We start from the raw sequence: 26,475 nt of genomic DNA, 5'->3' as shown, positions 1-26,475 counted from the left end.
CCGCAGCTCCCCTGGACTCAGCCCTGGACAGAAGGCAGCTGATGACTGCAGTGTAGTCCGGAGCTGTTTCCCAGCTATTCCAACTTCTTTCCTCACATCGAAACGGCCGAGCACAGCACTGTACTCCTGACCATAAAAGTTGTGCTAGTTTGACTTGAAAACTAAATATGCATCTATGACTCACGAGGTAGACTGCTGGTGAAGCCCACACCTCTAACCTAAAAAGAGAAAGAGAAAGGAAGGGAGAGGGGGGAAGGAAAGGAAGAAGAAAGGAGACAGGAGGTGGGGAAGGAGGGAGGAATGGAGAGAGGGAGGGAGAGAAGCAGCAGGGAGGGCAGAGGGGAGGGAGCGAGGGAAGGGAAGGGAGAAGGAAAGGAAGAACGAGGAAGAAGAAAGGAGACAGGAGGTGGGGAAGGAGGGAGGAATGGAGGGAGAGAGAGAGGGAGGCAGGCTGGAGGGCAGCGGGGAGGGAGGGAAGGAAGGTGGGCGGGTGGGCCAGCAGGCAGGCAGGCAGGCTTCCAAAAGCAGATGTGTGTCTTCACTGGGGTAAGATCTCAGTGGTGGGAACGTCCGCCTTCTCCCCTGCAAATGGCCATTTCAATATTGTTATTAAAGAGCAAGCCAAAAGGAGAAGACGTTGGTAAGCGTCGCCGGCACCTTATGGGGACTGCACTCCTCCTCTGAGCCCCTGCGTGACTGTCGCCTGCCAGGTCAGAAGCACAGATAACTGGGCAGAGCGAGGGGGGCTGTTCAATGACCTGGGACCAGACACTTTTTGGAAGGTGTAATGACCAATGTGCTAATTCTTTTCTTACCTCAGGTCCCCGGCACTGGGAGCGCCCTCTTTTTTCCATGTTAAGGAACCATCCTGCCCTCAGTCCCAGATGAGGCGCTTTCAAGAAGATGAAAAGCAGATCATCATTTTGTTCAAGATGTTTCCAGAAAGTATACGTTAGTGAAGTTTGTACCAATGTTTCTTTTTTTTCCTATTCTGTAAATAAAAATTGGAACAGAGGGTTCTGGTGACACGCCGGTGTCGAGGGCGCCGAGGGCAGCTTCCTGTTTGGATCTGGCTGTCTGGAGCTAAGGAATTATTTCACCCCAGAAACTTCCTCCCTGGGGAAGCAGGTTCCCAGAGGGCTGCAGTAAGAAGCAAGAGGGAGGCTAGGAGGATGCAGCGCGTTGGTGGCGACTCCTTGGACGATGGCTGAAGGAAATCATTCTTTCATTATTAACAGTGAAGTTAGCACGAAGGGTAAGCAGCCCTGCCTGGGTACCCCGTCTGTACTTCCGGTTGCCCCAAACACTCTGTACCCTAAATACGTCATTTGTAAGTTTTCTTCATGGCTGCCTGGACTTCGCACGAGTTTCCATTACGGAGAAGGCCTGTTTCGATCGTCCACGTTCTTATGAAAGAGCGAGTGAGGCGTGCCCACTGCAGCCATTCACTGTCAGGCTTCTCCAACAAGAGCACGCCTTTTAGGTCCCATTCCGGAAGAGGCTCAGTGTCCTTACGCCTGGCCGCAAAGTTTCACCACAACATGAATTTTATGCGGCATTTTATGATGCTGTTAGGTATGTTAAATCCTTACACTGGCTGAGGAAGTATCTGCTTTTCCTCTAAGCCATTCCCTGCTTCCAGCATACAGGGCTGTTAGCCCGCTTTCTGTTCTTAACACAGAAAAGCCTGTGCACACCTCAGGCACACCCAGCCACTGGTGTGTGGGCGAGTCACATCCACAGGATGGTGCCGCCCCCTCAGTGCCACACGCTTCCCCCTGCCCCCTCTGCCACCGGCCCACCCTCTCCACAGCAGTAACTAAAGGCGATGCTCACAGTACGCTGCCTGGGCTTACTTATTCGGCATGGCTGAAGCTTCGCGCCTGTCCCCCTTACTAGCCCACTCCTCCCCTCCAGCCAGGCCTGGACAACCATCTTTCTACTCCACTGTTTTTGTGTTTTGTTTATTCATTAGTTTCTTTGTTTGTTTTGGTGCCGAGGAATCAAACTCGAGGTCCTGCTCTTGCCATGCAGGCCCTTGTGGGGCTGAGCTATCTCCCCAGCCCCTACTCTACTGTTTTAAATACTATTCTATACTATTTGGAATCCCACATGAAGCCATCAGACACTGCTTGTCTCTCCGCGCCGGCCTTGCCGCACTGGCTGTTCAGGAGGTGCAGCAAGCAACAGCAAAAGCTTGCTTTCCTTGGTACTTAGCCTTGGCGTCCCTGGAGGCTTCACCCCATCATGAAGCGTGAGGGGTGAACGCTCAGCTGACTCTGGATTTAGAGGGGTGCTTTGGGAAGTGATCGGGCCTGGGCAAGGTGATGGGGCGGACCCTTCCCCATGATGGAGAACTGCTGGCTTTATAAGAAAAGGGAGGGACATAGGAAACACACAGGGACGCACCCTCCCGACACAAGGCCATGCCAGGCTGCCCCTTGCCCTGGGACCTCCAGAACCCTGTGCCAAAAGGAACCTCTTTCCTTAAAACTCTTCAGGCCTGTGGTGTTTTAAGAAAGAAACGAGAGAATGCGCACGGTATGGAGAAGCAGGTCCTGGGGCTTAGGTCAGAGGTGGAGGTCAGAGTCCAGGCAGGAGGTTCCCAAAGCTCCCGCCCTGTGTCTCTCTCCAGGATGCGGGGCACCAAGGCAGCTGGCAGGCGGCAGGCAGGCACGGGTCATCCTGCTGGCGCTGGTGCCTAGAAATGTGAGAAGCAAATTTCTATGGCTCATGAGCCACCTGGTCTGTGTGGCTTTGTCACAAGGGCGGGAACTGAGCCTCTACAAAGCAGGGTTCTTAGGGAAGGGTTAGTTCCAGTGTTCACCCACTTAAGTTTCCTGTAGGACCGCTCGGTTCTGCAGGAGGCTGGGGAACTTTCCGGAACTATAGAATCCAAGGGGTCAATTTCAGGGCCCAACATGCCCTTACCCAGGACCCCCGGTGGCGGGCCCACTGCAGCGCTGGCGGCCTCAGCAGCTCTCTTGTGCTTTAGCAGCAGGAGTCCAACGACCCAGAAACGGGCATGGGACTATCTCCCCCAGGATCCCCAAGCCGCTCGCCAGGAAGCCCTGGGGCTCCACCTTCCGAGGCCCTGCGTTGCGGCCTCACCCTCTGCAGGGCCACCGGCCGGAACCCAAGGCCGGGAGGAGGCGGCGAGCACCGCGCGCACGCCACGCGCCATGCCCTCGGGGCGGGGACGCAGCTGAGCTCCGCGCCCACGTGGGGCCTCACGCGCCCTGCCTTGCGCGTTAGGGCCGCGCGGGATGGAGGGGCCCCGGGTCCGCGGCTGCGGGTGCCTGGCGGGTCCTGAGGGTCCTGGGGATCCTGAGAGCCGCGGACACCGCCCTCGCCTGCGCTCTGGGACGCGAGTGAACACTACCCTGGGACAGCGGGGTCATCTGCGGCCAGGGCTGGCACCTGCTGCTCTGCCCTCGTCCTGGACCTCGCCCCGCAGGGACCGTTTCCCCTGGACGGTCGTTGAGGGGACACCCATGGTCAACCCACGCCTCCGCCGGGAGGCAGACGTGTAGGTGGTGACGCTGTCACTTGGGGACGCAGCCACCGTGTCCGTGTCCGTGAGTAAGGCCGGGGGAGGGGATGCGGCGGGGCGGTCTCAGCGTCATGGGGCCCCTTTGTCCTGTGTGCTTGTCCACGTACTAGACAGGCTCCTCTGGGGACTGGGGAAGGCGGCTTCCTGAGATCCCTGGTCCTCACCATGAGGTGTTTCTCCACGGTCCCTAAAGCCATCCCTTAAAATAGTCCTACTCTAGCTTTGAAGTCGTCCCCCACACGTATCTCCTCCAAGTATAATGAGGTCACCAATACCCAGCGCATAGCCGACCTTTCCCAGCCGCCTCCTCAGCACCAAGTCCATGAAGGGCATCAGCCCCTGGGTATTAGGACAAGGGCCCTCAGTATCCAGAAGAGAGCCGATCCAGCTGTCTACAGGCTGCAGGAGCACCTTGTCATACGACGTCACACCAACAGTCACAGTACCCACAACCCTACCACGCGTGGGGTTCACAGTCCATGGTTATAGAGATAATGACACAAGCATACAAAAAAAAAATTGATTTGTGCGGGTGTGCATGTTTGTGTGCATGTTTGTGCGGCCTAGTGACAGGGCTCAAAGAGACCAGAACAAGGCTGTCGAAGGGCCTGGGTGTGGCCTGGCCCGAGGGCGGCCTCCAGGGCCTTGTGAGTCAGGATTCCTTTCTGATAGCCATGAGACAGGAAGGAGCTCTGTGCCTGTGATGTGGGACTGAACTGGAGGGCAGGGACAGAAGGCCAGAGGGCAAGCTTTCCTGAGGGTCCCCGCCGGCAAGCAGCAGAGCTGAGTCTGTGGCAACGCGCTGGCTGTGCCCAGCGTTCCAGCCCGGCCCTTGCGGTGCACGGTTGGCTTTGGCTTGCTGGCATTTTCTTGAGGATCTTTGCATCAAAGTTCATCACAGATACTGATCGATAATGTTCTTTTCTTCTCGGTAGCACTTTTGTCTGACTTTGCAATCAGGGGAAAGTAAGCCTCACAGGATGAACTTGGAAGTGTTGCCCTTCAGCTTCCTGGAAGGGTGTGAGAAGGACCAGGTCAGTTCTTCAGACAGTGGTAGAATTCAGCCGAGAAGCTATCAGCTCCTGCCTTTACTTGGATGGAAGGCTTTTTATCAGTTTTTGTTTACCAGTTGAATCTCTTCCCTTACTATTTATATTCATTCAAATTTTCTATTTCTTCATATTTCAGTCTTGATTGGTCTTTATAGTTGTAAGAATTCATCCAGATTTTCTCGGTTGTCTAATTTATCAGTTACAACGCTTTTTCTGACTTCTGCATGATCAGTATTTTTCCTCTTTTAATTCTGGTTTGAATGAGTCTGGTCTCTAGCTAGCTGAAGATTTTTTGATTTGCTTATCTTTTAAAAAGTGGCTTGCTAGGCCTCTGCCTTTCTCTGCCATCAGCCCTTCATTCTCCTGTTTCACTTCTGCTTGTGGGTGAGTCTTACTTCCTTTATTTCTTTCTTAGCTGGTCTAGCCGGAGATTTATTGGCTTAGCTTCAGACAGCTGCCTTCTTGACTGTTTTCTGTTATTTTCTGGTCTCTGTTTCATTTATTTCTTCTCTGATCTTTACTATTTTCATCCCTGGATCAGCTTCGAGCTTTGTTTTTCTAGTTCCTTGAGGAGCAAAGTTTGGTTGCTTATTCGCAACCTTTACTTTTCTTCACGTAGCTTATTATTTCTGTAACTTTCCCTCTCAGAAGCACTTTAACTGCCTGCTATAAGTTTTGATGCAGTGTATATATTTTTGTAATGAAATCCTTTTTTTACTTTGCTTTTTGATTCCTTCTTCAAAACATGGTCTGCTCAGAAGCACATTTTTTTAACTTCCACAGATTTGTGAGAATTTCAGGTTTCCTTATTGATTTGTAGCTTCTCACCATAGAGGTCAGGAAAGATGCCTGAGATCATTTCAGTCTCAACTGTTTGAGACTTGTGCTACATTTTGAATGTCAACTACCTGAAGGGTTGGTTATAAGAAGTGACACCTTGAAGTCATAGGCAGGCATGAGGTCTCTGTTCTTATGAATGGTCTGATGCCCTGAGTGTGGGAGAGAGTTCGTGTCCCGGTGGGGCTCAGCCCCAGCGGCCCCTGGCCTCTTGCCCTCTGTCCATCCTGCTGGTAAGGCCCCACCCTATGCCAGCTCCTCCGCCGATTTCTAACCCTGAAGACCATGAGCCAATCCGGTTCTGTCCACAGTACATACCCAGCCCATGATGTTCTATGAAACAGCACAGGACAGACTGAAAACACTACTTCCAAGGCCTGATTCGGAGTGTCCCCTGCGAGTCTGCGGCTATACCACCCTAAGCACGCCCAGGCTCCTCAGAGCATACCCTGGGAAGTCCCAGGTGCGCCTCAGGGAGTGCATGCTCTGCTGCTGCACGGAGGTTCTGGACTCGTCTGTCAGGCCCGCTTGGTCCAGAGTGTAGTTCAGCCAGCTGTTTCTTTACAGAGTCGGGGGAGGGGGGTCTGGAATAGCTCTCCACTGCCAAAATTGGGGCATTGAGCTTGCTTGCTGTTGGGAGCGAGGGGTGGAGGTGCGCGCCTATACTCCTAGCACTCAGGAGGCTGAGGCAGGAGGACCCGCGCTACATAGCAAGGTCAGGGCCAGCCTGAACTACACAGCGAGACGCTTTCCCGCCCGCCCCCTGAAATAAGAACTTGTCTGCCATTAGTGTATTAATCTGTCTCTCCCTTCAGCTCCGTTACTATTGGCTTTGTGTATTATATGCTCTGGTGTTGGGTGCAGGCATACTTGCAGTTGCCGTGCCTTTTGAGGGTCTGGCTCTCTTGTTTCGTGACCGTCACCTCTGTGACTCTTCTTACAGCTCCTAATCGAGGGTCCATCTGTCCCCGTGTAAGCAGAGCTGCTGTGTCCTCTGCTCCCCATTACGCAGGGCATCTTGTCCCAGCCCTCTCCCTTGGTCAGTGTGTTTCCTTAAAGGCGAGGTGAGTCTCTTATAGGGAGTGCAGAGTTTCCTCGCTTCTGTCTTATCGGTGAACTCTACGTCTTTGGGTCAGAGAAGTTAAGTCCACAGGGCCTTGCATTTGCCGTTGCTGTGGTCTCCTGGTCTGTGCTTTCTTTGCTCCTTCCCAAGCGCTTGCCGCCTTCCTCTGTGCTCCGCCGAGCCTCGTGGAGGCTCTGCCCCCGCGCCCGCCTTCGCTGCTCCTGCTGTAGGCTTTGCCTTTGCAGGAACACAGGCTGTGTAAAGCAGACTGACTCACCTGCTCTAGGCTGACGGCCACCTCGCGTTGTTCACAAGCAAAAGCTCTGCGTCTTTCTGCATTCACATTTCGTGTTTCTGATGCTACAGTTTACATCTTCTTCTATGGCTTATCCTTGGGCAAGCTAACGCAGCTCTAGTTAGCTTTGTCTGGTGGTGGACTGACGAGGGCTTGCACACCCCTGACAATCAGGGTGTTCATAACTTGTCTGTTTATTTACCTTGCTGGGAGCTTTATGCTCTCGTGTGTGTTTGTGAGTTTCACTAATTAGTAGCCTTCGTCAAGCTGAAGAATTCTCCCTGCCTTCTCCTGTAAGGCAGGCCGAGGCCTGATGTGTTCCTTCTGCTTTTGTTGGAGCGAGGACGTCTTGATTTCTTCCTCGGCTTAAAGGACAGCTTTCTGGGGAGCAGTGTCCTTGGTAGGTTTTTCGGTAGTGGCAGAAAAAGAAGTGAAAGAAAGGGGGAAAGGCCTTTGTTGCCGTGAGCAGGACACGGAGAGGGTCGGCAGCAGGGAGCTGGGGGGCCCCGGACCTGAGCCCCCGGAGGCAGAGACCCTGTGGATTTCTGCCAGGGGCAGAGCTTAAGGGGCAGGTTCAGGGGCACACAGGAGCTGGTTGGGGCTCCCCTGGGTGTGTGGGAAAAGCACCCAGGCCTGGGAAGGAGGAGGAAGCGGTCACTGGGAAGATGAGCTGTTGCTTTAGGGATTCAGCCGTGTCCAATCAGGGCCTTGATAGTTTAGCAGTTTGCTGGGCTGGAACCTATCAGGCTTGTTTTGGTTTGGGTTGGGTTTGGTACCAGGGATTGAACCCAGGACCTTGTGCTTGCCAGGCAGGCACTTATGCTGCTGAGCTGTATCCCCTGCCCTAGCCCATCAGTTGTTGATTAGCAGTTACTTTCTTTTTCTCCTCAACATTTATAGACTGTGTCCTGAATTCACTAGGAGATCCCCAAGTGCCTACCTGGATATTTGTGTCTTTGCCCAGATTTAAAATGTGCTGTCTTCTGCCCAGCATGTCTTTAAATAAATAGCGTCTATTTTTCTGCTCCTCTTTTTTTTCCACTGTGGTATTTTCCATGTTCACAGGCTTATATCTTAAACAGTATTGAGACGTACGTGGAACCTTCTGTACATCTTGCGTTTCTCCACAATTTACAATTATACATCCCAATCCACGCAATGAGAGAGTCTGCTGCAGCGAATAACAGAAGTGATGGGAGAAAAGTCAGGAATAGTTTATGGCTGTGCAAGTTCGGAGGAGATTCCGTGAACACACCACATGAGTCAGAGTGCCGTGAGCCTGCCACGGTGCAGCACAAACTCGGCTCGAATGAGAGTACCTGCAACAGCAGAGGGGTGTCTGCAGAAGAGCAGGTCAGACTTTTGATCATGTGACCTGCAGGATCCTACTCTGACATGAATTCTGTGATGATGACTGTCTTGCCGTTCTTGGTCACCTATTAACAGCACAGCCTTGCCCTGTTCAGTGACGGTTTTAATTAGAAAGCCAGTCCTCACATTGTCAGCATTTGACACCAGAACAGAGCCCTGCTCGGGACTGGTACCAGACGGGAGCGCGTCCTCCTGGGTTCATGTGCGCCAGCGCATCCGGGCCCCTGGCAATCCTAGTTCTAAAGTGATCAGAAGAGGGCTGAAGATTAGGAGCAGCAGGGTCTGAAAGTCCCTGGGCAGTCAGGGTTCTTCCAGAAACATTAGCCTCAAAAGGCAGTGATAGCATCCGCTGCAGAAAGGGTCTCTTTTCCTTTCTTATTCACTTCCTACAGAGCCGCTGCCGCTGCTGCCACTGCCAGGACTCGTGCCCTAGTCCGCGCCAGGCTCATCCTCCGGCTTCTGTCTCTGCTCCTCTTGACATGCTCATTAGACGAATGTCAGCTCTCTCGACCAAGACCCACAATCCCATGGCTTTTCTCTACTGTTTTTCATTCTTCTTCCTCAGTCCCCGCCGGCTAAGCAGTTGCAGCTGCCCTCTCCCCACGTGCCTCTGCTGCTGGGTCTGCCCTGCTGTCGAGCCCCCACTGACATCCTCCTACTCGTAGCTCACAAGCCGCTGTTCAGTCCCCTCCAGGTTCAAGCCCTTTGTTTAGCTCCTTGCTTTACTCTCATTCTTTTACCCATTTCGTTAAGCAATTTGTATGTTGTCTTGCAATTTTCTGAGTTCCATTAGAGCAATTATTTTGAACTCTTTTCCAAGCAATTAGTAAGTGGTCCATTGTTTGGGATGGGACTCGGAAAAGTCACGGTTTTCCTTTGGTGGCACCCTGTTGCCCCTGTTCCCTATGCTCCTCGTAGCTTTGTGACGGCGCCTACGCATCTGAGGATGGTGTTCATCACCCCTCCAAAGTGCAGGTGGTATAGGGGAGGAGACTCCCAACCTGAAAGACACCTGGGCTGAGTTCATGTTCTTTAAATCAAAAGAATGAAATGTAGGAACAACAGAGGTTAAAAGCGGAATGTATTTATTGGGGAAAAGAAAGCTTCCGTCCAAGAGAGGGACAGAGGGAGACCCGGGTGGGTTGCCAAGGAACTTGTTTTCCTAGGGATTTTTTTAGAGTAAATCCATGAGGTCAGGTGGGTCGAGGGTGGGAAACCTGGGAACCCACTTAGGTGGGTGTGAGGTGGGACACAGCTGTGGTCCACCAATAAGGTTCCAAGCTCAGTTGCTCAGGTAAAATTAAGTTGCGGTCAAATAGGGAAGTGAGTCACAGAGCGAGGGTGGTGAGCACAGAACTGGGCTCTTCCTGTGGGCAGTTGGGTTAGTGACTCCCCCTGGCCTTTTCAAGCTGATAGAGACCTAGTTAGAATACCACTCCCTGACGGCAGTCCCTGGGGAGGCATGTCTGTTGTCTAGAGGTCTGGCCCACAGCAGGATGCCTGTCTCTCCCACAGTTGCAAGGTATCTCGTCTTCCACAGGGGCTCCTTGAGGGCCCCGCCCTGTCTGACTGCCTGTCGTGTTTCTGTCTAACTCAGCTGCTTAGCACACGGGAACTGGCGTCAGTGAGAAAGCCCTCCACCTGGGGGCAGGCAGGGAAGGGGCTGGGCTGATGTCCTGTGCAGTAGGACACAGACATGGGTGGCTGTGGACACTAGGTCCGGGAGACTGCGCCCAATGGCCGGGGCAGCTGGGTTCTGCGGCATCAGCCCCGTGTGGGCCTGGGTCATGGCTAATGGAGCTCGGTGTGGAGTGCAGGCCTCGGCCGTTCTGGGGTCCAGAGTGGAGTCACTGCAGACGGCAGCGTCCGTCCAGGCGTGGAAGCAGAGGTCCACTGCAGACACACACGAGGCAGAGGCTGGAGCTAACTGCGGGTGCGCGCGCGACAAGGGGGCTGGTGGCTGCGCAGCTCCAGAGGCCACTGTGGACCAGCAGCGGGCATCAGACTGTTTGCGTGCACACAGGCAGCTGAAAGGCTGAGCTGCAGGTGCTTGCACATGCGCGGTGGGGGGCCAGGTGCAGGTGTAAGCGGAAGGGTGAGGGTGGGAGTCGGGGTTGGGCCAGCTCTGTAGACCAGCTCGCCTGGGCAGCTGAAGCTGGCAGCGTGCAGGTGCCAGACTGCAGGGGTTAAAGTTCTTCAGAACAGTGGGGGCAAAGCCCGCAGAAGAGCCCAAGACCCTAGCCGGCATACGTGCAGCTTCTGCACAGGGTCCCGGACCCAGAGAGCCTGCAGTGCAGTGAGGCGGGTGGTTCTGGGAAAGTGGGTGGTGGGCGGGCACCTGGAGAATCCAAAGCCCACTGCGGGTGTCCCTAGGTCTGGCCATGGGAGGAAAGCTCCAGTGGCTCCAGGGAGAGAGGAGGCGGACTGTCAACTGCTGGCCAGGGCCCAGTGGCTCCAGGGAGAGAGGAGGCGGACTGTCAACTGCTGGCCAGGGCCCAGTGGCTCCAGGGAGAGAGGAGGCGGACTGTCAACTGCTGGCCAGGGCCCAGTGGCTCCAGGGAGAGAGGAGGCGGACTGTCAACTGCTGGCCAGGGCCCAGGCCAGGGCCACAGCAGCCATAGCAGCCATCTGGCTCTAGGCGGCTCCACAGAGCAGGAAGGGAGACGGGGCTGAGACCCCTGGAGATGGCAGAAACAGGTGTTTTCTCGGCCACTGGCAGCAGTTTTGCTCTCCTGAAAGCCAGCGTCTGGGGTCCACAATCACACACGCTGTGGGTCCTCAGGGTGAGGCCCTCTGGGGAGACCCCTGTGCACAGAAGGTCCTGCCGTCACCGTGGTGCTGCAGGGCCTGGCCCCCTCCTGTTGCCCCAGGTCTCCAGGCATCCAGGCTCTGTGGTCCCCACGGAGACCTCAGGCTGCACAGCCGGCTCTCGGCAGGTGCAGTGTGGGCGGGCTCCTCTCCACCGAGCAGAGCCCGCCCAGGCCCTGACACTGGCTAAGGAAACCGTGCAGCCTAGTCTTCTTGTAGTTCTTCGTGGGATTTTCCCCCCTTTCTTCCAGTCTACTGCTGCATTTCCTTAAATGGAGCCCTGTGCTCCTGGAATAAGGAAGGTTTCGGCCCCGCCTGACTGCCCTTACCTCTTCACTCTTTGTCTCACTGTTAAAATGTACTGATGGTTAGGTAGAAGGAACACATGAAACCGCCCCCCAAGCCTCGGGTACTGTGGGGTCCTCCGGGCTTGCGCTGACCACGTGGGGACGGTTTGGAGGTGAGCTGTTTGCTCCCACGGGACGTCGGGCTCGTTCTTACCCATCACTAATTTACTCAGTGACTGCTTGCAAGTGACATTAGCAGTGGCTTGTCAACAAGTCCCAGTGGCAGTCAGTGCCCTCCACTTCTACCTGCTGCTCCCATGCTGCAAACCAGCTCCTGCCCCTCACACGAGGGCAGCTCCCTGGGCTGGTCCTCATAGAGCCCACCCAGTTTTTTATTCCCCCCATTCATGCTTAGACAAATCCAGTCCTACAACACGATTGCATGCTTATGTTTTAAAATGGAAACACCCTCAAAGGAAGTCACAAACTCCACCTATTCATGCTGTGACCGCCACACTTTAAACTGACGAAATCCGGGGAGCCCCCTACCTGTGCACCTCGGAGATGTTCCCACACTCTGGGAGCACTGGAAACGCCTTGCCTCGGAGCCCAAGTCACACTGATGATCGCGGGGCTGCGTGTCAGCGCCGCGGGTCACCGGCGGGAGCTTCGTGCACCTGGGCTCCTTGTCCTTGGGCAGCAGCACTTGAGCCACTTTCCACGCCAATGTGCTTCTTGTAAGAGGGCTTCTGTGCTCCCCGCTGCCCTCCTCCATCAGCCGCTGTCTCGATTTCTTTTGGGAGCAAAGATCCTGAGCCAAGCAGAGGGCAAGGCTGTGCAGGAGGGAGCTAGGCACAGAGAGCTGCTTCCGGGGCCACTGGCGGAGCCCAGTCCCGGAAGGCATGTTGCTTCTTACAGCTTGAGACTTTATTGACTAGCAAAAATCTCTGCTTTATTGAGCACATACGAGTTAGTGACATCCAGCTGTATTCCTCAGAAGTGAGCCCCTCTTGGGCTGCCTTTGCTGTGCTTTTTTTTTTTTTTTTTGTACCAGGCATCAAACTCAGGACCTTGTGCTTGCCAGACAGGCACTTAAGCCACTGAGCTATCTACTGGCCCCTGCCACCCACTTCTGATACCAATGGAATGTTCTGCAAAACCACAGCCCCCACACTCACCTGTTTTCCCAACAAGACCATTCTTCTGAAGCCGTTCACACGCAGCCACACATGCAGGGATGGTGGGGTCCTGGACCCCACTGTGGGCCGGGCACTCTCTCTGGACCATGTCCTCAGCTCTGGCTTCTCTGTGCAGGCAGCATGGAGCGAGCTGTCACAGTGCCACAGACACCCGCAGGCAGTGCCCCTTCATGAGGAGCCCTCCCATTTCCCAAGAGTCGTCCCATCCTCCTGTAGCCCAGTGTCTCCCTTCACGTTACCTTCAGTGTCGCTTAGTGCCAGGGCATTAGCCAGTGTCACTGGTGTAACAACCGCAAAGTTTGATAATTACAAGAACAAACACACGCTTTCCCACTCACTGGAGTTCTGTTCAATGCCGAATGCAGGCTTGTTCCATGTGCCTTCATTCTGGAGTCTACACCAAGCGCAGCAAACGTCCAGGGAGCGGGCGCCTCACGAAACTGGTGGGGACGCGCTCTGTCTCAGCAGACTGGCTCGGAACTGGCCAGTGCTGCTCTGTCAAAGCATGGCTGTATAAAATCCAGGGGCAGAAAGGTAGGAAGGAGCCTCCTGCGGCACGTGCAGAGGCCACAGTCCCGAGGCAACGTGTGCAGTTAGAGCAGGAAAGAGAAAGGGTACTGGGGCAGCTGTTCAGTTGGCCTCCGCCATTTCTCTGAACCACCACCCCCCGGAAACCCTTGGGGGAAGCCCCCAATGCAAACCTCTGGCAACTCTGGGAACATACGTGCAAAGCTCTGCCTACTGCCCCAAGCCTGAGATGCAGCCTCTGTCTGGAGCGCTCTGAAAATTCTCACCCCGTGTTCATCCTCTACCGCTGGCTTTATGAGGGCAGAGGACAACATATTTTAAAGACACAGCTGTGTCTCCTAGACAGGCCTGAAAAGGCCCGTGGGGCCTGGGGCAGGTGAGCCAGCAGGGCTTCGGAGGGCATCCCACCCATCTCCTTACCCTGGGCTGCCCTGCACTCCCCTTTGCACAAGGTAGACTACAGCAGTGCTCGACTTCTTGTCCAAGAGACAGGCCCGTGACGAGCCGGTAGTGTCTTCAGGCCAAGTGCAGTCTCCCAGGAGTGGGACTTCTTCTGGTGCGGTTGGAACAAATGTCCACCCTTGTCACGTCAGCTCTTGCTAGTTACAGGGCATTCTGTGGACACCAAACATAGCAATCAGGAAGCCAAACTCGAGTGACCCCTCTGGACTCCTGAAAGCAGATAATACCCAGAAGAGGCGGCAGTAATGAAAGGCAGGCACCACGTCCAAGGGCGACCCACTAGGTCTCATCTCTCGGCCCTGACATCAGAAGGAAATCTGAGGGCTAGATCTTGGGTTTTGCCAGGAAATGATTAGTTGTTTAGCAGGGACAAATATCAGTGGGCTGAAGCAAGAAGCTTCAAAAGTCTTTCATTTTAAGATTCTTTTCAAAGGTAACTAGTGTCATTTTTTTCTATATCTCTCTACAGGAAAGGAGTCCGCTCACCCGCCATAACTCATTAGTCACAGCTCAGTTACGATGCCAAGAAGATACAACATCAGAGAGGAGACCAAGGCCCTGGGGGTAAGGCTCGGCGCCGCAGGCCTGGCGAGTGAGAGGCACTGCCTCCCGCCGACCATAAGAACACGGGACCTCATGCGCAGGGGGCTCCCAGTGGGTAGAGGTGACGGGCGTGCTTTGAGGGGAAGCCTGTCAGATGCACATTACAGCTCCGCAGTCCGTGCCCAAGCGTGTCAGCACTGTCACAGATACCCGTGGTCTTAGCCAACATTCTGAGACTGCTGGGTGGTTGGTATCTTGCTTTGCTAGTTGCTGAAGCAGAGCAGTAGGTCCAGCCAGGAGGTCAAATTGTGATCCCCCAAATCAAAAGACCCCGGCACTAAGGTCCTGGTGGTGAGCTGTCGGCAAGCTCTCCTACCTTCCACTCGGGCCTCAGTCCTGGAAGGTGTCCCTGACCTCCCCCTTGCCTCTCCTCCAATTTAAAGTTCTGTAACCTGTCATGGTATCCACCAGTGTTCGTGGAGCTTGATTAACTCATATGTCTAAGTCAGCACCAGGAAAATCGCCAGCACACTGTGCGTATGATTATCTCCAGCTGGCTGGGCCCTGCCTGTTATGCCAGGTGGCGCGGGCAGGCGGGCATGCAGTGCAGCACTGTGTAGAGTAAGAGCAGGAGCCGCTGGCTGCCCCCCATCCCAGCCCCTGGGCTTGCCCCCGACCTCCTTTTGCGGCCTCAGGGAGGCTGGGAATTCATTGCTTTATAAGCCCCACTTGCCCGTGAGGTTCTGCGATGTTCTAGCAGCCGTGGTCTTGGGGCTCTTTGAGGGCAGGCCTAGAAGCTTCAGGTCACATGCTCAGCACGTGAGTGGAGAATCCGTCCGTGCGCTCAGTCCTTGCTCTCCCGACGTTGCCTTGTGACGCTAAGAGCAGCTGCCCAGTCTCAGCACATCAATTATTAGACAAGATGGTGCAAAAGCGTTCACTCAGGTCCTTGCTCCTTGCAGTGTCCGCCCCGAGTACCCAGTGGTGATATTTCGTGTGACTGCCCACTGACTCGGACTGCTCTTCCGCCTGCTGTGCTAACAGAGTCATTGGCATGCTGAACTCTAATCAGACAGCCAAATCCAGAAACCCAAAAGCCAGGTCACAAAACTGATGCTTCAAATTAATGTCCTTTGGAGTTACTCTTGGGATGCAAATCCGGGTTACTGAGTGTTCTCCAGGGAAACAGAAGCAACAGGACAAATCAGTACCCGGCAAGCAGGAGGCGCAGGAGAGCCAGTGCTCTTGTTCCACGCTGCACACAGGCTCGCTGGAGTCCCAGGCGAGTTGGGAACTGACTCACAATCTTCTGGAGAATTCCTTCCCAGGCCAGAGAGGCCAGACTCTGCTCTTGGGCGGCATTCAGCTGATTCCATGAGGCTCGTCTGCTTCATGGAAGGCAATCCAGTCAAGGCCCGTTGACTTTTTTAATTTTAAAAAGTATTTATTTATTTTTAAGCTTTATTTTATCACTCTTATCAAACACATATCAGAAAGCATATCAACAGTGCATCTTACGGTAAATCATTTTACAACAAAACTGAACAATGCAATTGTGTTTACCGAAAAAAGTTCTCAGCAAAAAGTACACAGTACAGTCCCCTGAAATGCTGTAAAGCAAAAGCAAATATTCCCATAGACGAAAGCCCCGCCCAGCCCCCAGGGGCTGCCGCCTCCCCGTCTGTTTTGTTCCTTTCTTGCACATAGTCCTTCAGCACTGCTGCAGAACCACCAGGGTCCCCGGCACACTCTTGTAAGCTCTGTGGCGCCTCAGTTACGATCATCTGTCACGGACGTCTGTCCCTGAAGAATAACGCTGGCTCTCTCTTCTTGCAGGCCTCACAAATAATGATCTCCCTCTTCCACTGCGCCCTGGGAACTTTCTGGGGTTTTTTGATGCAACTAGAAGAGGACTCAACCAGTGTTGGCCCTAAACCTCTGATTGTTGTCATAGCTTACTCGTTTGCTTCAGCATTCTTTGTGAGTAAACAATAGTATTAGTCACTTTGATTTTTTTTTCTGATGAATAAAATACTTTACTCAAGTGGCAGAGCAGTACACTAAGAACCCAATCTCCGACTTAAGTTGCTCATTTCAATTTTGAGACTGCTTGGAAATGTCGTTTTTACATTCATTGCATGCTTTGGTAAATTCCTCGAGAGGCTGAAACGTACATGCAAAAAATGTGGAAGGAGGTGCTCAAGTGGGATAACTGGAAAGATTTTTTTTTTTTTATAGTGAAAACCCAGAGGCTTGAGGTTAATGGCTGTGGTAGGAAAGACAATTTTTAGGGAGATTTTATAAGAAAAGAAGAGATTGAGAAGCCCAAGAGCATCTTCAGGAACTTAAGCGGAGATGACGAGGGCGGCCGCTGGGAGGCTGGTGCAGTAGCTCTACAGCATGCTGCGAAGGCCCCAAGCAGGCGCGCCCCACCACTCAGGGAGGCCCTCAGTCCCAGCTGCGCACAAGCTCTTCCAGTCCAAATATTGAATTCACCCCCCGGGGCACTTAGGCACAAGCCGCGTGGCCTCACACACAGCCAGCATTCCGTCTGTACTGAGGCACTCTGAGCTCCCGCTGAAGAGTTAGCCAAGGTCAGATTTCTCCCGAGGAAAAGGAGTTCACAAAATCTTCACCCCTCTCCACACTCCTCAACCCAAGACTGCAGGGCAGCTTGATCCCTGTGCTTGTGGGAAAGTCCCCAAGACTCACAGGAGCAGCCGCCTCACTCAGAAAGGGATATGGGACTTGATATCCTATTTACACACAAGTCCGCACCTTGTACAGCAACTAACCACTAAGAAGAATGTGTGCGGTGTGTTAATTATTGAAACTGTCCTACCGATCTGATTTGAAACTGTCTCATTGCTATTTGTTTATCAATAAAATTATGGAAAAAAAAAAAAAAGAAAGGGATATGGGAGCCCGTGTTCCAAGGACAGGCATTTTCTCAGAGGCGACACAAGGCAGTCCTCTAGAGGAAGCTGTTTAACAATGTGGGAACTTTCTGGAAAAGGGTATAATTAAGATATTTGAATGAAATAACACAAAAAAATCAGCACTACAAAGCATTTAGAAAGGACCCAAAGCCCAAGATGTAGGTAAGACATTGATATCAAAAATAATGATTATTCAATTTTGTATCTCTTTTGTATTGGGTATCTCTGTAGATTAAGGTGTTTATGTCAAAAATGAGCCACAAATAATACCTGATTGCCACGAGAACCTCATGAGATGACTTTCATTCATCCCCGTTGTACAAATGGGGAGCCCAGGCAGGGCCTGCAGAATTCAAGTGCCTCTTGTAGAATCACACAGCAGTCAGAGGTCTTTTAAAAAACTTGAATCAAGCTGCTTCTGTTTCCATGATAGCATCTCATTTTCCAGGACTGAGATTCCAGGATTCCTGACCCTCTTCTTAGCATAACTGAGTCATCTTTTGTGGCTGCTGCTGCCAGGTATAAGATAACCACTGGAGGAAAGATAAATTCTTGCTCTACTGGAAAAATCCATTTGAACAGGACCAGCAGGCTTAGGACATGACACTTATAGAAGGAAACCCGTACATCTTCTGGTCAAACGCTTTCTCAGGCCATCTTCCATTGAGGGAATGTTTCTTCCACACCTTTATGAAAGGAGTAGGAGTTCTTGCAAGTGGAATCTGCCATACGAGCCCCTGCAACTATTTTCTAATCATCCAGGTCATGGGTCAACCAATAGCAAAGCAAGTGCAGTGCCGGCCACTCACCCCTCATAAAATCGCGGTGAGATCCAGAGCTGCAGCCCCTCTGCAGAGGCCTTATTAATGCTCAGAGACTAAAATATCTGCTCACTTCTGCGACAGAGAAATAGTGGGCCTGCCCCTCGCAGACTCTGCTGGGGATCACTGCAGTCCTGAAATGGGGCTTTCATGCTTAAGTACCTTCGGCAGAGGACACGATCACACGTTAGATGACACTGCAAATGCCCCTGGCAGTGGGAGAAAGATCTTTTTGCGGGGACCATCATCAGGCCCGGCGGCTCACACATGTTTGTTTCTGTTCCCAGTTCATGACGTCCGGATCCAGCAGTGTGATCCAGAAAGTTCCTTCGAGATCGCACAGGGTATGTTGGACCGTTGGGAGTGGCTCCACAGAGGCCAGCGTAACTGGTGCGAAGAGTAGGAGCTGTGGTGGCTGTTGAGCCAACTCTTTTGGAGGGGAGAAAACGTTTCCAGATTAACTGGGTAGGAAAGAGTCGCTATCAAGACGCACCCTGGCACATCTTGTCGGGGGAGGGCTGGGTGGCAACGCTTAGGGTGTGAGCAGTAGGGCAGATGGGAAATGTCCCGTAGAACAGAGCATCTCAGGCTCCGTAGCGCGGTGCCCATGACCAAAGAGACTCTGGCCTGCGTCTCAGCAGAAAGTGAGAAAGGAGGAACGGTGGTTGGGCTAAGTCGAGCTGGTGCTTCATTTTAGAATGGGAGGTAAGAAAAATAATGGATGAAAAGAGAAAAGTCGGATTTGGTAAGCAGTATTAGAATGCAGGCCTGGAGGTCCTTCCTTCCGCCCACCGGGGGCCGGGCCCTGCCTTGCGTAGAGCCCCCTGCCCCCACGGCCTGCCGTGGGCAGCTCGCAGCATGGCAGCACATGGGACGGGCTCACTGCTCCTTTCCTGTCTTCTGGCCGTGTGGCCGTGGCAGTGACCTCCCTGTGTGCTTCAGTCCTCTCCAGAAGTACACGGGCAGTAACGGTACTGCCGTGGGATGAAGAATGAAATGAGTAAATAAGCACAGGCCACAGTGCCCGGCACAAGGCAGCGCACCCCAGCACAAGGCAGCGCACCCCGGGCTTCTCGAAACCGCCTGAGGAAAGCACATGTGCTTCCAGGGGCTGCTGAAAGATGAAAGTAAAAGCTTTGTTTCATATTTAAAAAACAAAAAAACTCTGCCTTTGTTTCTCTGATCAAAGAGCAAGTCAAAGAGGCACAGGAGGGCCTCCGTTCCAGCGCAGCCTGGCAGCTACAGTCATAAACACTAAGGTTTTTACACTTTTAACTTCTAACATTACCCAGGCAGGCACTGTTGGCATCATGGAGTATCATTCTCCACCCTATCACTTTCGGTCTGTGTATGCATAGGGCAGCAAGGTGAGTTTCTTGAAGACAGCTAGGTGTTGGGCCTTTCTTTCTGAATCCACTCAGTGTTTGATTGTAGAGTAAAGCCACTAGCATTCAGGTTTATTATTGAAGGTGTATACTAGCCCCTGTCATTTTGTTATTTTTCTTGTGGTTATTTTGGATGATTTATGTTCATTGCTTTTTATGTATTTTGCATAGGGTCTCACTCCACAGCTCACACTCCTAGTGATCCACCTGTCTCAGCCTCCCCAGCACCGAGATTACAGGCATGTGCCACCATGCCCAGTCTCAGTGGCCCTCGGTGCGCCTGGAGGCAGGGCAGTATAGTGTGTGGTGCCAGGGATCAAACCCTGGTCCTTGCACTTGCCTGAGCAGGCGCTTACTCCATTGAACTATCTCACTGGCCCACTTTTTCTATTATTTATCTTAGAGATTTCAGTAGAATGAATAGTGTTTGATTTTTTCCTAATTCTTATTGTTCGTGGTTTTACTAAGTTTTATTATTTCTTGTGCACTCATGGTTTTATCTTGCTTTCTCTTAAGTGTAGGATTCATTTAAGCATTGTCTATAATGCTGATTTTGTGTTCATAAATTCCTTTAGTGTATGCTTATGTTGGAAGGTTTTCTTTCTACTTTGATTTCTTTTTTTTTTTTTTTTTTTTTTTTTGTATTTTAGGGAAGAGTCTACGGGGTGTTCAGGGTCTCACTACCAGACTGCAGTAATCCACCTATTTATAGCCTCCAAGAGCTGAGATTACAGGCATATACCACCACGCTCAGTCTCAGTTGCCATCTCAATGCACCCGGGGGGCAGGGTCATACAGCAGGCCTGGGGATCAAACCCCTGGCCCTGAGCCTGCTTGCAGTGCCCAGTGCATGGGCCTCAGAGAGCCCCTCCCACTGACCAAGCCTCAGTGTCATGTGGCCACTTCAGGTGGACACAAACCTAGTAGAGATGACTCAGTCAGTATACCCAAGGTATGACAAAAGCTTAAGCCATGAAGTATCCACAGGTTGCCTCTGAGTTGGGGGAACCATCAAACCACCGAGTCCTAGGCTGGGGCGTGCCTCGGACGCACCTTCAGAGATTACTCCTGCAGCTCCTGAGCAACAGAAATAAGAAACTTGGTCACCAAGGTCTTGGCTCCCTCAGACCCGCCTCCCTCCCTCGCGAAGCCCCGTGCTCCTGGTCTTGCTCCTCGTCACAGAGCGCAGGACCGCTGGCCACTGGATCCTCCCACCCCACCACGGCCCAGTCTCCACAGATGAACCCTCTCCAGAGGTCATGTGGGGGCTCCCCAGCCACCGCAGTCCTGTATGGCTATCTCTCACCAATCAATGTCTTGGGGTGCTCAAGGGAACCCAACTTGATTATTCTATTTTTCTAAACCCCAGAAGAGTTTAGTCCTAACCACAGAACCTTCTTGGGATGAGTTTGGTGGACCCTGAGGGCTTGCTCAATAAGACATTAAACTTCATCTCTAAAGCGAGCTTCCTGCGCACAAGGAGCTATTCTCAGACTGAATCCCAAAAGCGGATTGAATCGATTCTCTGCAAGTAGCACTGCCAGTCTGCTGCCACTGCTGGCATCGATTGCATTCCCTGGTGGCCAGACACCTTTCAGTGATGGATTCCCCAAACCCAGTTACTGGGGAGCTGGGACTGAAGTTGTGGCTTGCTTCCTACCTTTGTCTGAGTGTTTTCTGATTCCCAAAGCTATTTAAGTTCTTGTTAGTTCTTTGCTGATTCCCAGAGTTGCTCTTTGTATTCCTTTCCCAAGTATAGATTCTTTGTTATCACCCTAACTCTTCTTGTGGAGTTGCACAAAGCCCCTGCTGCTCGCTGCCATGCTGCCTTCCGCGCTCCATGAGCCATTGCTCCTTGCAGTGCCCCCTGCCTTGCTGCCCAGCCTCGGAGGCAGCCAGATTCCAACTGGACCCTCTACAAACCATGGGCCAAATGAGCCTTTCCTCCTTTAACTTTGGGTGCTAGGTACTTTTCTCAACACCCAGGAGAGTAACTGAGACAATGGACATTTGAGTCAATTCCACTTTCATGGCTGCTATAGAGGTAGCCACGTGACTCCTAACACACATGCTGAGAAATGGGAAGCAGGCAGCTCAGGCCACTTGGCTCTGTGCAGCCATCAGAGGCCACTGGATAAGTGGGCTGACCGTCTGGGCTGGCATGTTCTTGTCTCGAGTTTTCAAGGCTGATCACTTTCCAGTTAGGTCTTACTTTTAGGAAACATGAGATGTTCTTGAATAATTGTTTCTTCGCTTGCTGTATATCCTTATGGCTTTCTCCGGAGATCTTAAATAATCAGAATTATTTTCACCATTTTCAAACTTTGGCTGGGGAGTTGGTTCAGAGTTCTTTACAGCTTCACACTGGAAGAAGAAATCGGAGGGGCCTGGGAGATAGCTCGGCAGTGTAAGTGCCTGCCTGGCAAGCGCAGGACCCAGGTTTAGTCCCCAGCACCTCGTGCCATGTCGGCCTGGCACCGAGCTGGCCACCAAAATCAGTCATGGTGGTGCACAGCAGTAATCCCAGAGCTGGGGAGGCTGAGGTAGGAGGATCACACAAGTCTGAGCTGTGTAGTGAGACCCCATTCCAAATCAATAAATAAACATTTTTTAATAAAAGGAAATCTGAAACATAAATATCCCTGGATAAGTGACCCTGGTTCCCAGACTTCTCCGTCTCATGAATGGCCACCCAGTAAGTGAGGAGAAACACTGACATGACCACGCGTCTTCTGGGGCACCATGGCCTGCCCTTGTGCCAAGTAGGTCTTCTGCTGCTGCCGGCGTGCCAACTCCAGTGGTACACACCCACTAAAACGAAACCTGAGGTTCTTGGCACATCGCCCTGATCGTGATTTCTCGCAGCCCTGCAGCCTCTGGCCACACGCCACCGCCAGCCCGTGAGCATTCTACGCGTCTAGCTCCCCCACACGCCAGGTGCTTCCCTAACCCCTGTTCTCCTCCCTCTTGTAATTTTCCACACGCGGTCCTCTCTTTCGGAACGCCCTTCCCCACTCTCCTCCACCACCACGGGCTGGCTCTCGTAAGCAAACGTGGGCTCCGTGGAGGTGCAGCAGGTGAAGGACGTGGCGGCTCCTGTCCCAGGAGATCACAGCTGCCCTCTGACTCCAGCGTCACCTCTGCCCCGGCGCGCGAACCACGCTCTGCGTGGCGTGGATTCCAGCATTCTCCTCACTTCTGAGTCCCTTTCTCAGGATTGCCGTCCCTCAGGGAGCACGCGGGCAGTGCCACTGTCGTGCACTGCAAGTCTGCAAGCGGCAGGAGCTCTTTCCTCTGGCTTTCAAAGTAAAAGTTAGAAAGCTTTTCATAAAACCATGTAGGAAAGCCCTTAAAATAGTAGAGGGCTTCCAACAGAAGACTCATATGCCACTTAGATTCTTCCTTTCACGACTAGCAGCAAAATCACATCCTTTTTCTCATTTCTACAGAAAGAAACCTCTTCTCCTTCATGTGTCACCATCTCTCTCACACACCCAGAACCCAGCCCTGCCTAAAAGGGGAGCCATCTTCCTTCAGGGGTCCTGCAAATTCTTCCATGTCGTTCAAAATAGGGCAATTTCTGTCGCAAAACACGTTTGGAGGGGCCAGTGAGATAGCTTGGCAGTCTAAAGCACCTGCTTAGGCAAGCACAGGGACCATGGTTCGATCCCCAGCACCACATGCCACGCCAGCCATGCCCCCAGGGCAGGCTGAGCCAGCCACAAAAAAAAAAAAAAAAGCGAAGTTTGAAAACCATTAAAAGCTGTTTTTTTTTTTTTTCTGACTGCTTTTTTTATGGTACCAGAAATTGAACTCTGGGCCTCGCACACGCTATGCGACTGCTTTCCCACAAAGCTGCAGCGCCAGGCCAGACACAGTGGCACTCGCCTGTAATCCCAGCACTTGGGAGGCTGAGGCAGGAGGATTGTTGGGAGTTCAAGACCAGCCTGGGCTGCAAAGTGAGCTCAAGGCCAGCCTGAATTGTATAGTGAGACCCTGTCTCAAACACACATACACACACACACACACACACACACACCCCTACAACTACAGCCCACCAAGTTATCTGTTCCATATCATGACATTTATTAAATTTCATTAGATAAAATTCAGTTTAGTGTTTCGTGTCTTCCCATCAGATCATAAGCTTCACCAGTTGAAACTTGACACTGTCTTTGGCGTGAAGTTTAGCACGTTGTAGGCATTATGTAACCCTTTATGGCATCACTTCATACATTAATATACATTAATATATCTTCTGAAGATAAAAATGTTTTACTCTGCTGGCCTCTAGACAAATTTGAGCTGGATTCCTAATATTAGCCATTATAAAATTCCACAAAGACAAATTAAAAATTAAAAACTCCAACTTGTATGTTATAGGCAGTATGACAGACAGTTGATTCATCAAAATCTGTTCGTGCCACCCATAACTGGTTTCTCTTTGCCTGTCTATTACAGCTTATTTTAGCAATTGTGTTGAACATCCTAAGTATCCTCGTGGCTATAGCTGGTTTAATGATATTAGGCTTTGAATTTGTAATGTTTGAAGAAAAATCAGAGGAATATACCTGGTCAAATGTAAGTACCAATTTTAATAATAACTTAATCAAAATTTTAGATATAGATTAAAAAAAACCATTGTGAATAATGTATGTTGAACCAAGTTAGGTACAGAAAAGGATACTGAATTTTTAAACCATTTTTGCCATAGGGATATAAACATAAACTGCATTTCCTCCAAATTTTCTCATTATCATACTAAAAACTTCATTCCCTCCAAAATTTGGAAACATCAGAATCCTCAAAGAGAGATAAAATTTTACTACCATCTCAAGTTAAAATGACAGGATAATCTAGAAACCTGCTTCAAAAGGGTGCCAAAAAAATCAGTAATGTAGCTGGATAAAAGAAAAGCCTAAAAGGCTATAAATGCTTAAATCGGGTGTGATGGTGCAGGCCTGTAACCTCAGGCCTGGGGAGACTGAAAACAGGAGGATGGCTGCAAGTCTCAGCTGCATACGGAGACTCTATACCAAAGATATAAATTACTAAAAAATTATAAATGTTTTTAATGCTATAAATAATGACTCAGACATTTAAGTAATGTGTTTTCTAGTTCCACAAACTTGCAGTAGGAAGAAAATTTTCCCTGGGATGGAGCATCCTCACTTCTCTCCCCTAACAGTCAGTAACAGTCCGAGATTTTCCGTTTGATGGTACTTAAGATAGATAGATGCTGGAGGAGAGCAGCACTTCTGCGGATGTTACGATCAAGGGAATACATTTTTCACGTGGGAGGGACTTGAATTTAGGGCACTAGATGTAAATAACTGAAGGTTGAACTGCATTCCAAAAATGAACTTTTGGAATCCCAACCCAGCGGACTTCAGAATATGACTTTTTTAGGAAAGAAGTCTCTGAAGATATGATTAGTAAAATTGAAATGGGGTCACATTGAATTAGGGCAGACCATTAACCCAATATGAGTGAGACCCTATGAGGAAAAGGGGCATTCAGCTGTAAGGAGGGAAACAGTCTATAAGGAATATGTCCGCGTCGACCCAGCAGCAGCAATAGGGGCTGCCGTGCACCGAGGGAGACCTGGGCTTCCACACTCTAAGGAGCCAGGTAGGACCCTCCTCAGACACTTCGGGGGGACCATGGTCCTGCCCGTATCTTTTGTTTTGTTTTTAATACAGGGCCTCGCTACTAGTGATCCTCCTGTCTCTGCCTCCCTCGTGCTGGGATTACAGGCACATGCCTTCACGTGCCCCGGGGTTCCAGGGATTGAACTCAGGACCTTGCTCTTGCCAGGCAGGCACTTATACCACTGAGCTCTCTCCCCAGCCCTTCTGCCAGTATCCTGATTTTGGGTTTCAGCATCCCTAACCATGGGAGAGAGAATTTCCGCAGTGTCAGGCCGCACAGTTGGTGGTAATTCACCACAGCAGCCCAGGACATGCACCCAGGAGGCCAGTGATGGTCCCTGCTCTCGTGTTCTGAGCCCAGTAAGGCAGGATACAAGACCAAGCAAACGTAGACCACGTGATCAGCTGGACTAATGATTATTCCAGTTGGAGAACAAGCTTCAGATCTTTAGCCAAATGAGCTCACTAGTACTGCCCCTCCTGAGTTAAACTCATCCACCTAGTTCTGTCTGAGCTAAACTTCTCCACCTAGACAGACTGCAGGCCGTGGTCCCCTCCTGGGGGTCAGGTAATTATCAGACACCCAAGGGAAAAAGCCAGCATTACAGATAGAGCCCATTCTAGGAGAGGAAAAAAGAGGACCAGGAAGATCTGGGTTCCTTCTCTTAAATTTACCACTCACCAGAGTCCCTGCTCTTCACGTGCGGAGATGCAAGTAGACAGAAATGAGAAATACTGTAAAATGCTTTCACCTGTGTCTAAGAGAGAAGAAACTCTTACTTTAGTTCATGCTAAGAAGGGGCGAGAGTGTTCCACCTGATTTGTGGAATACTACTCAAGGCCTGTAAAGCAAAGAAAACGGAGCTGCAGCTGAGTGGCAAAGCATTGAGCACAGCCTCTGACTGGACTCACTGAGACGGAGAGCAGGAAAATGAAAAATAGAGCTCCAGGGCTGACTTCTGCAGAACTCCAGCCGCCTGTGGTACTGTTCCCTGAGCTCTACTTTCCAGCCTTGTCCTGTGTAAAACAGGAGCAGCAGTACATGTGTGTAGGGTTGTTCTTAGAATTAAAGTGCTCAAGAGGGGCTGGGGAGGTAGCTCAGTGGCATCTGCCTGGCAAGCGCAAGGTCCTGAGTTCGATCCCTGGTACCCACCCAGAAAAAGAATTAAAGTTCTTAAGAGGTGTTCGGTACAAACAGAAGTAGTTGATTTAAAATATGCTTTCCTTGTTATGAAAAATACTCCAAACCAGTCATAGTTGTGCAAAACTGCTACGACAAGCGAAGTCTGGCCCCTGCTGGTAAATGTTGTGCTCGCACGACTTAGCGCGGCCCCCTGACTGCACGCTGCTTCTTGTCTCCTGGTCCAGATGGCCGGCATGATGCTCATACACTACTTGATACTAAGCACCGTCGCGGAACTGGTCCTCACGTGCATGGTCATCCACTGGATGAGAAGAGCCTTCCACCACGAAGTCGTTCCTGAAAAATTTAGTTAGTAATTTTGTTTCTGGCTGTCAAAGGAAGATGAAACAGTTAAGATTCTTCTCTGAGGGTCTCACGTATGCCTAGAACTGGTAAAAACACATTTTGCTTCTAAAGTAAGGTTAAATGTGCCCAGCACCCACCGGGCTATCTTCCGCTTGATTTTGCCACAACCTGAAGTCAGACACCTGCCCCTGG

The 26,475-nt window shown here is 51.5% G+C and overlaps 1 protein-coding gene across 3 annotated transcripts in view; it reads left to right on the top strand.

Annotated features, from left to right (window-relative positions):
- The first annotated feature begins 3,276 nt into the window (after positions 1-3,276).
- LOC111814182 (B-lymphocyte antigen CD20-like) overlaps positions 3,277-26,475 on the top strand; it is a 26,142-nt gene continuing 2,943 nt past the window's right edge. Inside the window, exons 1-6 of one of the 3 annotated variants that reach the window (XM_023707069.1) lie at positions 3,277-3,578; positions 13,925-14,019; positions 15,835-15,978; positions 18,046-18,102; positions 23,605-23,724; positions 26,163-26,286. In XM_023707069.1, coding sequence (XP_023562837.1) covers positions 13,975-14,019; positions 15,835-15,978; positions 18,046-18,102; positions 23,605-23,724; positions 26,163-26,286 — 490 coding nt within the window. In that variant the 5' untranslated portion in view covers positions 3,277-3,578; positions 13,925-13,974. Of the gene's footprint in view, positions 3,579-4,420; positions 4,588-13,924; positions 14,020-15,834; positions 15,979-18,045; positions 18,103-23,604; positions 23,725-26,162; positions 26,287-26,475 lie in introns of those variants that run through there. The other 2 variants (XM_023707070.1, XM_023707071.1) reach the window with 2 other exon arrangements.

Source organism: Octodon degus, unplaced genomic scaffold (genome assembly GCF_000260255.1).
Source record: "Octodon degus isolate 3935 unplaced genomic scaffold, OctDeg1.0 scaffold00279, whole genome shotgun sequence".
NCBI lineage: Eukaryota > Metazoa > Chordata > Mammalia > Rodentia > Octodontidae > Octodon > Octodon degus.
Note: the sequence above shows the minus strand (reverse complement) of the source record. Positions and strands in the feature narration are given on the sequence as shown.